Source organism: Hippoglossus hippoglossus, chromosome 9 (assembly GCF_009819705.1).
Source record: "Hippoglossus hippoglossus isolate fHipHip1 chromosome 9, fHipHip1.pri, whole genome shotgun sequence".
In the NCBI taxonomy this organism is placed as follows: Eukaryota; Metazoa; Chordata; class Actinopteri; order Pleuronectiformes; family Pleuronectidae; genus Hippoglossus; species Hippoglossus hippoglossus.
The window spans coordinates 15,323,140-15,336,896 of NC_047159.1; the positions used below are offsets into that span (position 1 = coordinate 15,323,140).

General features: G+C 42.6%; 1 protein-coding gene across 5 annotated transcripts in view; it reads left to right on the forward strand.

Moving 5' to 3' along the window:
* Positions 1 to 13,757, forward strand: part of mctp1a (multiple C2 domains, transmembrane 1a) — a 143,255-nt gene that overhangs the window by 2,520 nt on the left and 126,978 nt on the right. For 2 of the 5 annotated variants that reach the window (XM_034595293.1, XM_034595294.1), the window contains exon 1: positions 1,051 to 2,356. The exons of 1 other annotated variant lie outside the window; for it this stretch is intronic. In XM_034595293.1, the coding sequence (XP_034451184.1) occupies positions 1,823 to 2,356 (534 nt within the window). In that variant the 5' untranslated portion in view covers positions 1,051 to 1,822. Of the gene's footprint in view, positions 1 to 1,050; positions 2,357 to 13,757 lie in introns of those variants that run through there. 2 more of the 5 variants (XM_034595297.1, XM_034595298.1) reach the window with 1 other exon arrangement.

Genomic DNA, 13,757 nt, shown 5'->3' on the forward strand with positions numbered 1-13,757 from the left:
GGTGCAATTTAGACTCGCAATATGTTCCAAACGAATACAAATGGAATAAACGGGCAACCAGCGCTCTGTAGCAGGGGCGGGGCAGCGTGCCTTCAGTCCCTGGACTGAGTGAACATGTCTTCTATGTCCTAGGATAAACTACAGCAGCGTTTGACAACTGCATGGGTCAAAGAGCGGGTCAAAATCGCTGCCAGATCTTTTTGATAATTTGATTATTTCTATTTCACCATTTTGGACTGAAACACAGCACAGGTGCTTATCTCCATCATGAAGACATCCTTCATAGAATCTATTGAGATGAAAAAACGTAAACTTGGGTCTGAAGATTGTGTCGGTGGTGTCAGACCTTTTGAAATAGCCGACATGTGATGTATGTAGCAAATTCAGTTTCATTTTTTGAAAAACATAAAATCTCCATTGCAGATAAACCAGGTAGAATGGTCACAATGTTCTCTAACATCACCCTGCACCATAGACTGTATATAAAAAGCTCTGCAAACAATAAAATAGTGATTGTGAAAGTATATTGTAGAACTGTTATCACAGGATTAGGAAACTGACAGGTGCTGCTCTAGTTTCAGGCCAAAAACCGTTAAGCTACAGAAGTTGTATGAAGCTGTTTTCCATAGAAGTCTGTTTCTATGAATGAATCATCAGCCTCCATCATCACTCCTACAAGTGATACCAAGGTCATATCCGTGTCACACCAGAAGGCCTCGGACCCTCCCTCCTCTCTAATAGTGGAATCATGTCCATGGAATTGTATAATCCCTTTTGTTAAGAGGATTTTACCCGCCCTGTTGGCAGAGAAAAGGCCGTGCTGTTACGTCTTGTGTATGTGCTACAGGGAGTATGGAGAGAGGTGTTCATTATCATCTCAGTGTGTTTTGTGTCTGTGACTATGGGTACAGCGTTAACCAGGGGGACAGTGCTGAAACTAGTTGCCAGAGGGGAGGACGTGGTGGGTTGTTATATACACACTGCAGCGGCAGCAGCTAAAAAGAGAGGAGGCTGCCTGCTCTTGGCTGCTGCGTGTGGGTGATAACATTCACTGAAGCCTGATCCATTTGATGGAGAGAGCAGATCCATGCACGGCTGCAGTGCAGAAGCAATCCAGGCAACACGAGAGACGAGACCTCTTCAAAACCTCCAAGGTTTCGGGGTCATGGTCCGCTCACACACACAGCTCTGTACTTTGAAGGAGTGCATCTAGAGGCCATGCACGAACACGACTCGTCGGTCTGCAAAGAGTCACTCTGAGGTGAGGTGACAGTGAACCCACCACTGAAACATAAACATCTCCACGAGGCACTTTGAAGCTGTGTTATGCAATCACCAGCATACAGACGATCCAGGGAAGTGACGGGGGTTGGCCAGAGGGAGGCGCACGGTGCACCCTTCATTTGAATAGAGCAATTAATGAGGAAGTTTACCCAAACCCTGGTTAGGCACAGCGTGCACAGCAGGGACACAAAGACCGACAGCAGCCGAGCGCAGCATTTATTTTGTGGGCAATCTTGCAGAAGTCACCGCATGAGCTGCCAACTTCACCACTGAGACACATCCTCAGTAGATGAGGCTTCTGCTTTCCAGCAACCGCGCTGCCCGGTGTGTGACATGACATGTGCAGCGTGGCCTGCAGAGGTATTCTACAGGGCTCGTTGTGCGACTAACACCCCCTCCATCACCACACTGCGCGTCTGCCTCCTGGCGCCCTAAACCGATCATCGGTGGAAGTCCCGAGCCGCAGCAGCCCAACTGTGCCATCCCTCCACTATACCTCCAGAGTGTGCTCAGGCTGGCCGGCTGCTGCACAGGCACCATGGAGCAGAAATCACCCAAGGATGAGGGCACCGGCAAGGGACAGGAGTCCTACCAGCGGAGGATGTGGAAGAATTTCCAGGGGAAAACCAAGCCCTGGCTGAGTCCGAAAGTGGGAACGGAGCGTCGCGGCGCAGGGGGCGCGGAGGGCAGCAAGAAGGAATCGGGGCTGTGGATGTTTAAAAGGAAAAAGAAACAGTTCGACCGGGTGTTCTCGTCGTCGCAGCCCAACCTGTCCAGCTCTCCGCCGGCCTCCTTCGAAGGGGATACGAGGTCCGGTGGCGGCGACGCGGTCCCCGGCACCAGCGCGGACGGACGACCCCTGATGCACCCCCTCGGCGCAGCCTCCGGAGCCACGGGGAGCAAGCCGGAGCTGACGACGCACGGGAGCCCCAAGCTCGCCGTGTCCCAGCTGATCACGTACCAGCAGAAGAGCTCCTCTCTGGGCTCGACGTGCTTCGAGACACTGGTGGTGGAGCCGGCCGCGGAGCCGGGAGAGGAGGAGGAGCAGTTGCGTAAAAACGCGAGCGATTCCGTGAGTAAAAGAGCAGACACATGTGGTTAAACACTCATCCGCTAACTCTGTCACTACCAAGGGATGATGGACATTAAAATGCGTGATGATGGACCGCAATGCCCCGGAGGTTAAATTAAGTTTCATGATGCTGTGAGGCGCTCAAAGATTCACCGGTCCACTGCTTCCTTTACTGGAGTCCTGCAGCGTGTCGAGCTGTGTGGGCCAGATGACTACATCCAGTTCAAATGTATAGGCCCGTGAGATCTTCACTAATAACAAGCTGAGAGCCTACACCACAAGCTACCTGATATATCATGTTACCTTCCCTGCTGCATATTCACTTAATTCCTTATATTGATTTTAAGAAAGGCCACACATGCACTGATATTTCAAACACCCTCCCTTTGCCCACTCTCACCCTTTTTACTGCCATAATAGTGATTGGCCCCTTGCTTCACAGTCCATCTGTCACAGTGCCCTTGCCTGAAGACAGAGGCTGCAAAAGGGCCCGTGCATGCTGAAGGGTTTTATACGATGTCTTTCCTTTCTATGAAAAGTGGCCCAGTAGGCGAATGTACAACAGGCATGCCATCAGCAGTGTAGGAGATGGATGTTGTGTATATTCCCACATCACTCAACGTGCTGAGTCAGGGTCTCCCAGGAGAAACTGTATCCAAGGGCCATGTCTGCTGGAGTAAACTAGATCTGATGAGAGTGAGCCGTCTCTCAGGACTCATTCCCTGATATCACTTCTATTCATTAGACCTACTCATGTCATTTCTGTCCCGCTGCCAACTGTAAGAAAGAAATACAGAAGATGCATGACTACCTGTGAAAGACCATAAGTGCCTTCTCAGCAGTGTAGCAGCTATCGGAAAGCTTCTCATCTCACCTCACCGCTGAAGCGTTCCAGAGCCTGCTTCTGAGCATCATCCAGATCGCTGTCTAAAAGTAATTTGGCGCACAAGACCACTAAGGTTGGTGCCAAAGATCTCCCATCCATTAAAGTCTCTCCAAAGTGCATTGCACTCAGCTGAAGAGGTAAAGGAAATAAATTATGACTTCATTGAAATTGATCTTGCAGATTCATTACAGCCCTCGCCATGTCAATTACATAATACGAAGAGATCTCACTCTGCCAAATAAAGTTTTAGCATTCAGCGTGAGCCATTGCTTACCCCCTATTGTTGCCATGTTTATCAAAGAGTCTGTTATTCATTTTTTGGATTTTCCACATGGAAAGAACAGAGCAGTGGCGAACACTACTTACAGCAGCATGATGTCCGATATACAGCACGATCTAAAACTGTCATGTAATGAGGTTACAGAAAGACTAAATGAAGCAAAGAGGGGCACGAGATGATGTGTAATGAAAGGAAATAAATAGGATTAAGAGAGATCAGACCGGGTTGGAGAGATAATGAAAGGTGATAGAGATGTGATTAAATGAGGGAAGACGGAAGATGATGTGAAGTGTGATAAAGGAAGATTAAAGATGAGAAAAGAAGCGAAGATGAGATTGGACGTATATTCTTTATTTTCTACTCGAGGGAAAAAATCAAGTATATTCTATGATGCATTTTGCATGGGTGCTTACCTGTTCCAATAAGGATTAGAACCCAACGTCAGACATTTTTGTACTCACCCAGAAACCCAGCATTAGGTGAGTGTATTAAACTTCTTTATTAAAGTAAAAGCATAAAGCGCCACGCCCCAATTTCACAAATTGAATACAAATATATGGAACGAAACATTGCATAGTTTAATATGGAAAATGAGGTATGGGAGGGATTATTGCCAAGTTTCTGAAGTGATTCTATTATTGACTCAGCAGAGAGAGTAAAAATGAGCACATTTAACTTTTGCTGCTGGCGATGCAGGACAGTTGGTTTTAGACCAGCAGACCAAATGGAGCTGTATTTTATTTATATATTTTATTTATTTGCTTCATTCCTTGCTCTCAGTCTCCCACAATACAGATTTCTAATCCTCATTCTCGGTCAGGCCTCATTACCTTAACATGCTAGTTTAATTTGCTGAAGAACATTTGCCATCAGCTGTACACTGGTGGGCAAAATGTTATGCAAGTTGAAAGAGTAATTTGAGACCAGTCAAGTTTATAAAGCATTGAAAATATCTAAAACAACCAGAATTGACCAAAGTGCTGTATATTAAAAATGTGAGGAACAAGAATAAATTAAAAAATATCTTTTGTCTCCTTTTCTCAATAGTTATATAACTATTGAGAAAAGGAGAGATGTGGGATGGTAAAGTGGAGTTGATTTTGTGGCTCACTGTGCGCTGGCATCAGCTGCCTGCTCCAGCCAGTTTACTGTGCTCACACATGGTCTCTTCTGCCATGTTGAACATAATAGTTTTCCACACGTATGAACATGTTCATCACCAAACATAGTAAGACGTGTGGAACACAGCGTGAAGGTCCCCGGGTCAGTGCACCTGCTCGGCACCTGATACCAGCGCCGCCATCTCTGTATAATGATTCTGCAGAGGTGATGCAGCAGAGATCATTAGATGGCGAGAAGGTCTTAGGCATCATTTCCAACACGAGTCTCTGTTGTTCATTAACTTGCACACTGCAGCCATGCCTCTGCTTTCCTGTGGTTTCTTACTGTAAGTGTCGCTGTCCATGGTAACTGTGGATGGAAACATTTAAACCAGACTAGTAGGATACTTAAACAGAGCAGTGATGGCTAAATATGGCCGTAGATCGCTGGTATTTTAAATAGAAAGCACTGTATCTTTTACATCTTTTTATTCTAAATGAAATATTTAATTTAATCAAAAACAAATCACAGTACTCTACACTGAGTTCTCACACATGTTTTCCTTCCTCCATCCGTTCGCTCAGCTCTTATGTAGTTCTTTAAATTATTTAACACACATGAACCAGGCAAGTAGGTTTTTGTGTCACAGAGACTAACAGCCTAATGCTAAACATACCCAATGTAAAATATGCTTGGCAGGTTTTTCTATTCCTATAAATGTGTGGTAATGTTTGGACATGACGTGTTATACACCTGTTTATGGAGGAACACGGCCTGGAGAAGTGTTTCGTCCTTTTTAAACCACTGAGTTAGTGTGTTGCTTTTAAAGTTTTTAAATAGTGCAGTATCTGAAGAAATGTGGAGTTGATAACATGTTCAGGATCAGAATTTGTCATATGGAACCATTTCCTTATCCTCTTATCTTGCAGCTTGTCTGAGGATGTTCTGTGACTAAAATCTTGTAAAGTGAGACTTGTTCAGACAGCAGCGTCAGACGTGGTCCAATCGGTTGATCAGTTTACTGAAATGTTATCAGAACCATGACCGATAGTTTACAGATGTCGGTACATCCTGCATGCCAGATTTACCGGCGATTTGTTTTAGTTATTGTCCTTTTTTTGACGATGCAGTGACTGTAAGATGAGGAGTTTTAGATGTCCTGTCGGGGGGGGAATGAACAGCTTCACGGTCACTTGGGAACAGCCCGGCCTCGTCCTGGAAGCGTCCTGATGACAGCTTAAATTAGGATTCATTACAGCCCCGGGTGGGCTGTAACAGACTCCGACAGGAAAATGATTGATTCTGACCCCGTAGGTGTCTGGGCAAAAAGAACCAGGAGGAAAGAAGTCGCATGGTGAAAGTATGGCAGACACCATTTGGAGTTGTTGATAGATTTTAGCTCTCACTTTGTGTGAGAGTGTCTCATACTGCCTGGTGTCTGCTACCCACACATCTGACTGCACCTCGGTCTCTGCCATGATGGACATGTGTGTGAACAACCTGTGATGGACAGTTTAATTGATTTTACATGGCAAGTGCTATTAAGGGCAGCAAATTTAGATCTAATTTAATTTAGATGGAGCTGATGTGATGGCTCAGTCATTTCCAGTGTTGATGAAAGCTTCTGCTTCGTATGAGTTTCCAAGGCCTGTCTGCATTTGAAGATATGTGAAACCTGGGTGCGCCGAAAGCTTGAATTTCCCACATGTATGAATGTGAGTATTACCTTGTAACTATGCTATGAATTAGTCACCTGACAGCATGTTGCTTTCGATTTGTTATACAGGAAACACGTTCAGCGCAAGACTGAGACCACCAAAATGCACCACAGAGCGCAGCAGCAAGTCTTTCCTGCCTGTGGCTATCCAACTAACTCCTCCCTCTGAGTCAACGGACTGGACTCATTACAATGCCAGCAATATCCGCACATACCCATGCTTGCGCTAAATTCTCGATGTACAGAACGCACATATTGTATATATTTCATATTTTATATATTTAAAAAAATCTTTATATGCTTATATTTCTCCTCTTGCATGGAGCTATTGTAACAAACACAAGAGAAGACTTCTCTTTTTCCAGGGAATAAGAGTCAGAAATACTTTATTGATCCCAGGGGGGAATTTTTCAGTTTTGAGTCATTTCATCTTAAATGTTTTTTTTTTTTTGGTACCCATTGAATTTGAAAGCTGTTGTCCTGCAATATAAAGAATCTATTTGGTCTATTTTTTTATTTCTATTGAGAGAGCCAAATTCAGGGCAACCCAGCGGTGCGGTGGTTTGCACTGTCACCTCACAGTAAGAAGTTCTTTCTTTCTCAGAGTTTCTCTCTGTATCTGCGTGGGTTTTCTCCAGCAACTCCAGCTTCCTCCCACAGTCATATACTGTAACTCATTTAAATTTGGGACTCAGAGTTGCCCGTGTAATCATGAGAGTATCTACGTTGGCTCTGCGATATGCTGGGGACTTGTCGTGGGTGTAACCCGCCTCTTGCCCAATGTCAGCTGGGATTGGTCCCATCTCCCTCCGCGACACTCAAAACGTTAGTGTAGATGATTGATGGTTTCCAAACTCAACTGGGAATCGAGTCATTATCTGCTAATGTTGGTAACGCTGATGCCTGTATTGAACAAAAGTAAAAAAAGAAAAAGATAATTGAGTTATACAAAGACATAATAAAAGAGAAAAGCTGCAAGCTATCAACTTTTATCGACTGGAATCAACAAATTCACTTGAGTGTGAAGTTGAGTCTTTTTTGCACCAAGTTCAACTGCCAGCTTAACTTGATCAAAAAAATTGAGAATTTTTTTAATTTGATCTTATAGTTTATCCCCCCCTCTGCCTTTCAATCATTCAGTATATGTTCCTGCAGCAAGGGCACAATCTTTCTGTGTTAGTCAGTCCTTGCCCTCAGCCAAAAAAAAGGTCTCATTTTCCTTCCTTCCATCACTCGTCACAGGTCCTTGAGGGATAACCTTACCTGCATTGTCTCTCCCTGATCTATGTCACATGTCCTCTGCTCTGATCCCAGCCTCAGTCTCTCGGATAACAACACTCTTCCTTTACCAGAGCTTTGTGAGGACAAATTTAAAGTATTTCCTCCGCCGTCAGAAGCCCAGACTGTGTGCTGCGAGACGGGAGCTGTGCACTGTGACATTGTGTTACCCTCCGGCGTTGGTCTCTCCCGTCCACAGCCTCATACGCACACACAGCCAAGCCCATACACATGCGGCTAATGTAATCCCAGGCCTGCACACACAGTAACTCGGTAGTCTGAGGCCCGAGTGTTATTGTAAACAAGGTTAACTGTCACAGTGTAGACTACTAAATGACTCGGGAGTGCCGGTGTTCCCTCCTGAATGGCAGCTTCGCTCAGACGGAGAAAATCGGATTGATGTGGCGCTGGTATTACGCTCAGAATCGACTCCTTCCTCCTCCTCCTCTTTTTTAGCAAGATGCAATGATCAGGCAAAATGTATCGTATCAAAATACATTTACAAAGGCCAAACGGGGCAAACATTGTCAGAGTAACGACACTGCAGGAGGAGATGGGTCGACCTTTCAATCAATAGGTCGGGTCAAGGATAGCTTTCTAACTCTTGATGCTGCCCCGCCACACAGATTAATCATCAGTCGAGAATTCGACCAAAGCGGTGGATTCAACAGGAAGTGGGTGTTTGTGTGTGTCAGTGTGTATGCATTGGGAAAGTGGTCAAATAACAGACGACATCCAACAATAGGCTGCTGTTTGAGAGTTGTTGTTTATCAGGAAGCAGATATGCTTTTGTTTTGTCTGACAGGTCGAGTAAAGGTGTCATTTTCTCGTTTGAGAGCGCAGACAAAGACGATGTGAAAATTTAACAAGCAGCTACGACGGCTTTCACAAGTGGGTCGGATGCACAAGATGAAAAGACGAACCCAGGCAGACGCAGACAGATGGTAATGAAATGTCACAGGTGGGCCGCGGCCATTCTCTTCCAGACAAAACGACACGTGGTGACCAAAGTCTTTTGGGTGCTTTCCTTACGCCGCATGCTAATGAAACGCAGATGATTTGCAACTCAATGTAGACCACACTTCCTCAGTGGCGAGGGAATATTGAATAATTGCAAATGAGCTTCCCTGTAGCATAGATGAAGATGTCCCAATAGTCACCGAGTCGTAAGTGTTCCTGTGGCCCATTAAGATCAATATGGGAGCTGGATGTACTGCATATTAAGGGGACGTGTGTGTGCACCTCTCATTGTTGTCCCAAGGGTGTTCCCAGTGTGTACTGGTTGTTTAATATGAATGTGGTCCATTCTGCCAAAATACCCACTAGAGAATATATGAGCGGATTTCCATATTGTCACCCTGGTACCTCATTTGAGTATATTTAAGACACATTTACATAAATCTAAATATCCTGTCAGTCCTCTGTAGTCTGTTTTGTTTCTAGAAATTTGGTTTTGGCAGAGGATAAAAGGAGAAATGACTAATGTGACCTTAGTTTACCACTAAACTACTTTTTAAATTTGACAATGTAGCATAAATTCTAAACTGCTTTCCCTATAACTCAACTTGTAAACATTTCAAATATAATTTCATAAACTTTCACTGTTTTTAAAGATGTGTAATCAGAATTTCAAATTCAAATTAAAAGGGGTTTAATCAATCTGAAGGTTTTGAACAGGGAGGGAGCATCTTAATGGGGTTTACTGGGAAGTCGATGTAATCACCTGAAAAGCCACTGTATTGATCCATGGGACAGAGATGGAAGTTGGTGATACTAATGTAGAGTTTGGGCAATTTTTGTAAGTGAGATTTAAACGCCCACCTCATGTTTTTTATTGGACGTCTTTTCAGTAACGTTTGGCCGGTTTTCAGTGAATTTGTCACTGGGACTGATTTTAGAGGCAAAGTTTCCACTGCAGTTAATTTTGCTGAATAAAAAGCTGGTCAGCAGAAACTTGCATACAAATCCTAAGATCTGTTTGTTTGTTCTTTCTACAAGAATTTACTTTTTGGTTTGAGATAGCAAGTACCAAACTGGATATAAGTCTATAAAGTAGGTTTGTATAAATAGTTTTTTTTAAAAATATAGGATTTCTTCAATTACATTTTTCTTTCTCTGTTTAGTTTTTCTGATAATGCAGTGTGATAGTCTGTGGCTCAGAGGTTAAATCAAGGAATGGGGTAATAAGAAGTGTGTTGGTGTCTCATAACTTTGGCTACACATGGCGTCACTATTTTGAGTGTATGCAACTCATTGTCCACGTGTCCCCACTTCCTCCCATTTAGGTTTACCACCAACACTGCAGCTTCACTTTTAGGGAGCTTTATATACAGTCAATGGTGTGCAAGTGTCTCTGGGTGTTTGGTTTTATGTACTCGATTGACCTATACTAGATTAATTAACTGGACTCTGGTTGAAGCCCATCTGATTCCACTCTGTGCTTCGGTTTGCTCAAGGCGATTCTAAATGTTGTTTTAACTCTACATTAGTGTAGGTAGAGGGGCCGCTTGTGTTTAGATTATACATTACATTAAAAACAGTAGACTTTATGTTAATTAAAGATTTACATTTTATGCACTCAGCTGATGCCTAGAGCAATTTAAATTTAAAAAAGGTGGATTAAGGTCACACGTGTTGTGCAGGTACTGAAATATTGCAGTAAAAAGTGAGGTAAAGGCCACAGGAAAATATTGTAGAACAGGAGGATAACATCAACATAGGATATAACCGGAGTTGGTGGACTTCTGACTCACCCAAGCCCTTTGTTTTTCTATAGGTCCATTGACATGAAACATATATTATGGCAAGTTCACTTCTTACCTAGGTGATAAAAGAGATTTAGGTTAAGTCAACACAAACCATTATCAGTCTTTTTTTGTTGGTTTGCCATCTGAACATGGAGCAGACAGCCGCCTGCGGACGTGACTGCTGCTGTCCTGACACACTGGTGTGGAAGGATGCACCTCATCACGGGCGAGCACAACTGAGCGCTTTTACCACGGAGCCCTGGTTTGTTTATACAAAGCATTGTGCGTGTCAGATGTTATGAAAATGACGGTGGTGACAAACAGGGAAAGCCTTCTGATCCGTACGGTAGTTTAGATCATTGATACTGTTTGATGTATTGTGAGGGATCAATCTATACATATTGTGCCTGGTTATGTTTGGAAAAAGGTGTGTGTGTGTGTGTGTGTGTAAGCCAATATCACTTGAATCTGATTTGGCTCGTTTGAATGATATTTGCTTTTTTCTCTCTGTGGGATTGAAAGGAAATCTAAAACCATTAGTATGCAAGAAAATACTGGATGAACAGCAGGTCAGTTGAAAAGCTTTCAGCTATGTATTGTTAGGTCTTTATGAAAAAATGTATTCATAAACTAATCTGTATCTCCCCCTTACACATAAACTGGTGCTTCAGTAAGACGAGGGTTAGCTAAAGCTAAAGAGATGATCAACCCTTAATCTCTTTTCGAACAGTCATGGCTTATCGACTTGACCTTTACAGTTGGCCATGATCCCAGATCAACTCGGTTACTGCTGCTGTAAATAAATAATATAAAGCCTTCTCTGAAACAGCAACTGCCCAACTTTGAATACCACGGTTAATTTATATATTTTGCATGTATTTTACATGTTTTCCCTGAAATCTCAGATTCAGCAGTTCATAAATGTTATTTCTGTTATTGTCTCTGTGAAGCCGTCATTTTGTTGGTGGGGCTATGATTTTATTCAGGGCTCTGACTGAGAGCAGCATCATTTCGGCACATTACCATCACATAACAGAAAATATCAGACAGCAGCATCTCTGCAGTACTCTCATTCTGGGATGCTGCCTCTCGAGCAGACTGAGGATCAGCTGATGTTAGCCTCCGCCTGTTAGTAAAGAGTCTGACAGCATGAAATCAGCGTCTCACCTGCTTCAGAGAGAAAACTCATGGGTTATGAACTTTGGTGAGACTGCAGCTGAATTGGGCAAGTGCTTGGACTTAGTGCCACCTACTGGTGCAAAGCTGATGTTGACCTCTGCAGAAAAGACAGAGAAAACTGACAGGATACGATTAGAGAGGTTTTAGTCTGATCCTAGATGGATGGGATGCTTGACCTTCCTTTAATATCAAATCATAATTACTTTCTGCATCGCTTTCTAAACACTGCAACTTTTCTCTGTGATTATAAAGCACTTTTATAGCAGCTTTAAAAAAAGTTGATGGACACCGTTCATGCATAAATCATAATCTCTTCATGGGTACGGTCAAGTGCTTGTAATGCTTGTATAATTGGTCTTTTTCCCTGAAATTTTCGCTTCTCTTAATATTTTACTTCCAAAGGTTGCAGTCAAACAGCCTTTAGGATCAGGCTAAATTACATAAGTTACACCATCTGTTCGTGTGCATGTGGTTTATGACCCAGTTAATTTTGTTTATTTATTTAGTTATATATCTTTTTTGTTGTATTTTTGCTTTTGCTTATGTATGTTTAAGAGGTAAAGTAGGCCAACTTCTAATATGATCTGCCCCTAATGTCTGTACTTCATCCATTCTTTTCAGCAACTTGTTAGATTTATAAACAGGCAGGTTAACAACAACTCACCTTATTTTTCATGTATATTCAAATATAACGTCTTTTTAATTTGTGACTTTATTGGAGGAGAGATAGTCAGACTCCCAAATAGGCTGTTGCAGGTTTATTCAAAAATTATATTTTAAATGCATGTGCCTTCACATGTTGTGCATACATGCATGTTGCATTTGTGTGTCCAGCTGTTTGTTGCACTGGATGATCTGTGCATGTTTGCTATAATAAGACACCGGAGTCTGTTCTCTGTGTGTTGCTCAGTCCCGTATCTTGGTCTGGGACCTGAGTGCTACAGCAGCCAGACTCTGCTTTTTCTCTCCACTACAGTATGAAGAGGCGTTTTGTCCTCACTAGAAAATCAGTCATCCGAAGAAGTCATTTAGCACTCATTTCTTTTCGACTGATTGAAGTCACATCAGGTTAAATGATTTCAGTTATTTCCACCATAGGCCTCTGAATACAATAATACAAATATATTTTCTTCTTAGATTGATTTACCCTGAACACATGAAAACTCAAGCAGAACTCTAATTTATTTTAGATTTTCATGTGTCGGATCAATATAGAAACCGGTGACGCATTCAAGGAAAACCCTGCAGAAAAGGCTGGAGAAACAGGAAGACAACACCTCCATCTGTAGGGTGCCAAGGGTCACTGAATGCTTTGAGTTTGAAAATGTTATGAAATATATGCTTTGGCCTCCACAGTCACCTGCGCTCAAACCAATAGAAAATAGGTGTAATATGGCAAATTTTGTATTGGTGGGTTAGACGGCTCTCTCCACCACCATCATTAAAATATCATTTGTAAAAAACATATTCAGTGTTTTTATATAAATGATATTTATGGTTTTGTATATGATTATATTAAGTTTAAGTAATTATAGTCAATTAAATGCAAGCAGAGCTGTGATGTAACATAAATAGAAGTACAAATTTCTATCTAGGTAGAAAATCTTAATCATAAATTAATCATAGAAATGGGGAAATACAATTTTCTATTTGTCATGCCTTGTATGAAAAATGTTACTGCTGTGTTACAGATATTTTTCCTTTTCTGAAGTTTTAAACTTGGGAGGCTTTTAGATGGATGCACACCAATATCTTTTCTCCCTGATAGATGAAAGTTAATGTAGGCGTCTGGAAACCTTTGATCTGTATCTCCGCCATGCAGTTTTAGCAACAGAACTCTTCCCCCTGGTGAGCTGTTGAATAAATCTCGCAATTTTAAAATGTATTTTTGAAGAACATAAGAGCTCTGCGTACCTTGTGTTTTTGAGGAGGGAATAGGATGAGGATAAGGAGAGGAGGCAATCAGGCGGAAAGACACATACTGTAGGTTTCCAGCAAGTTCCACCTCCAGTGAGCAACTCATAAATCACACTGATGCATACTGCAGCACATGTATGGTGCAGAGTGGGAGAGACAGCCTATTGTCTATTATATCTGAGCTGGAGGTTTTACTGGTCGTAGTTCCCGTCTCATGAAGCTGGAATTTGTGTGAAAGAGATTGACTGAGCTTTCCTCCTCCTCTGATTGGCTGGCGACATCTGATGAATTCCCCG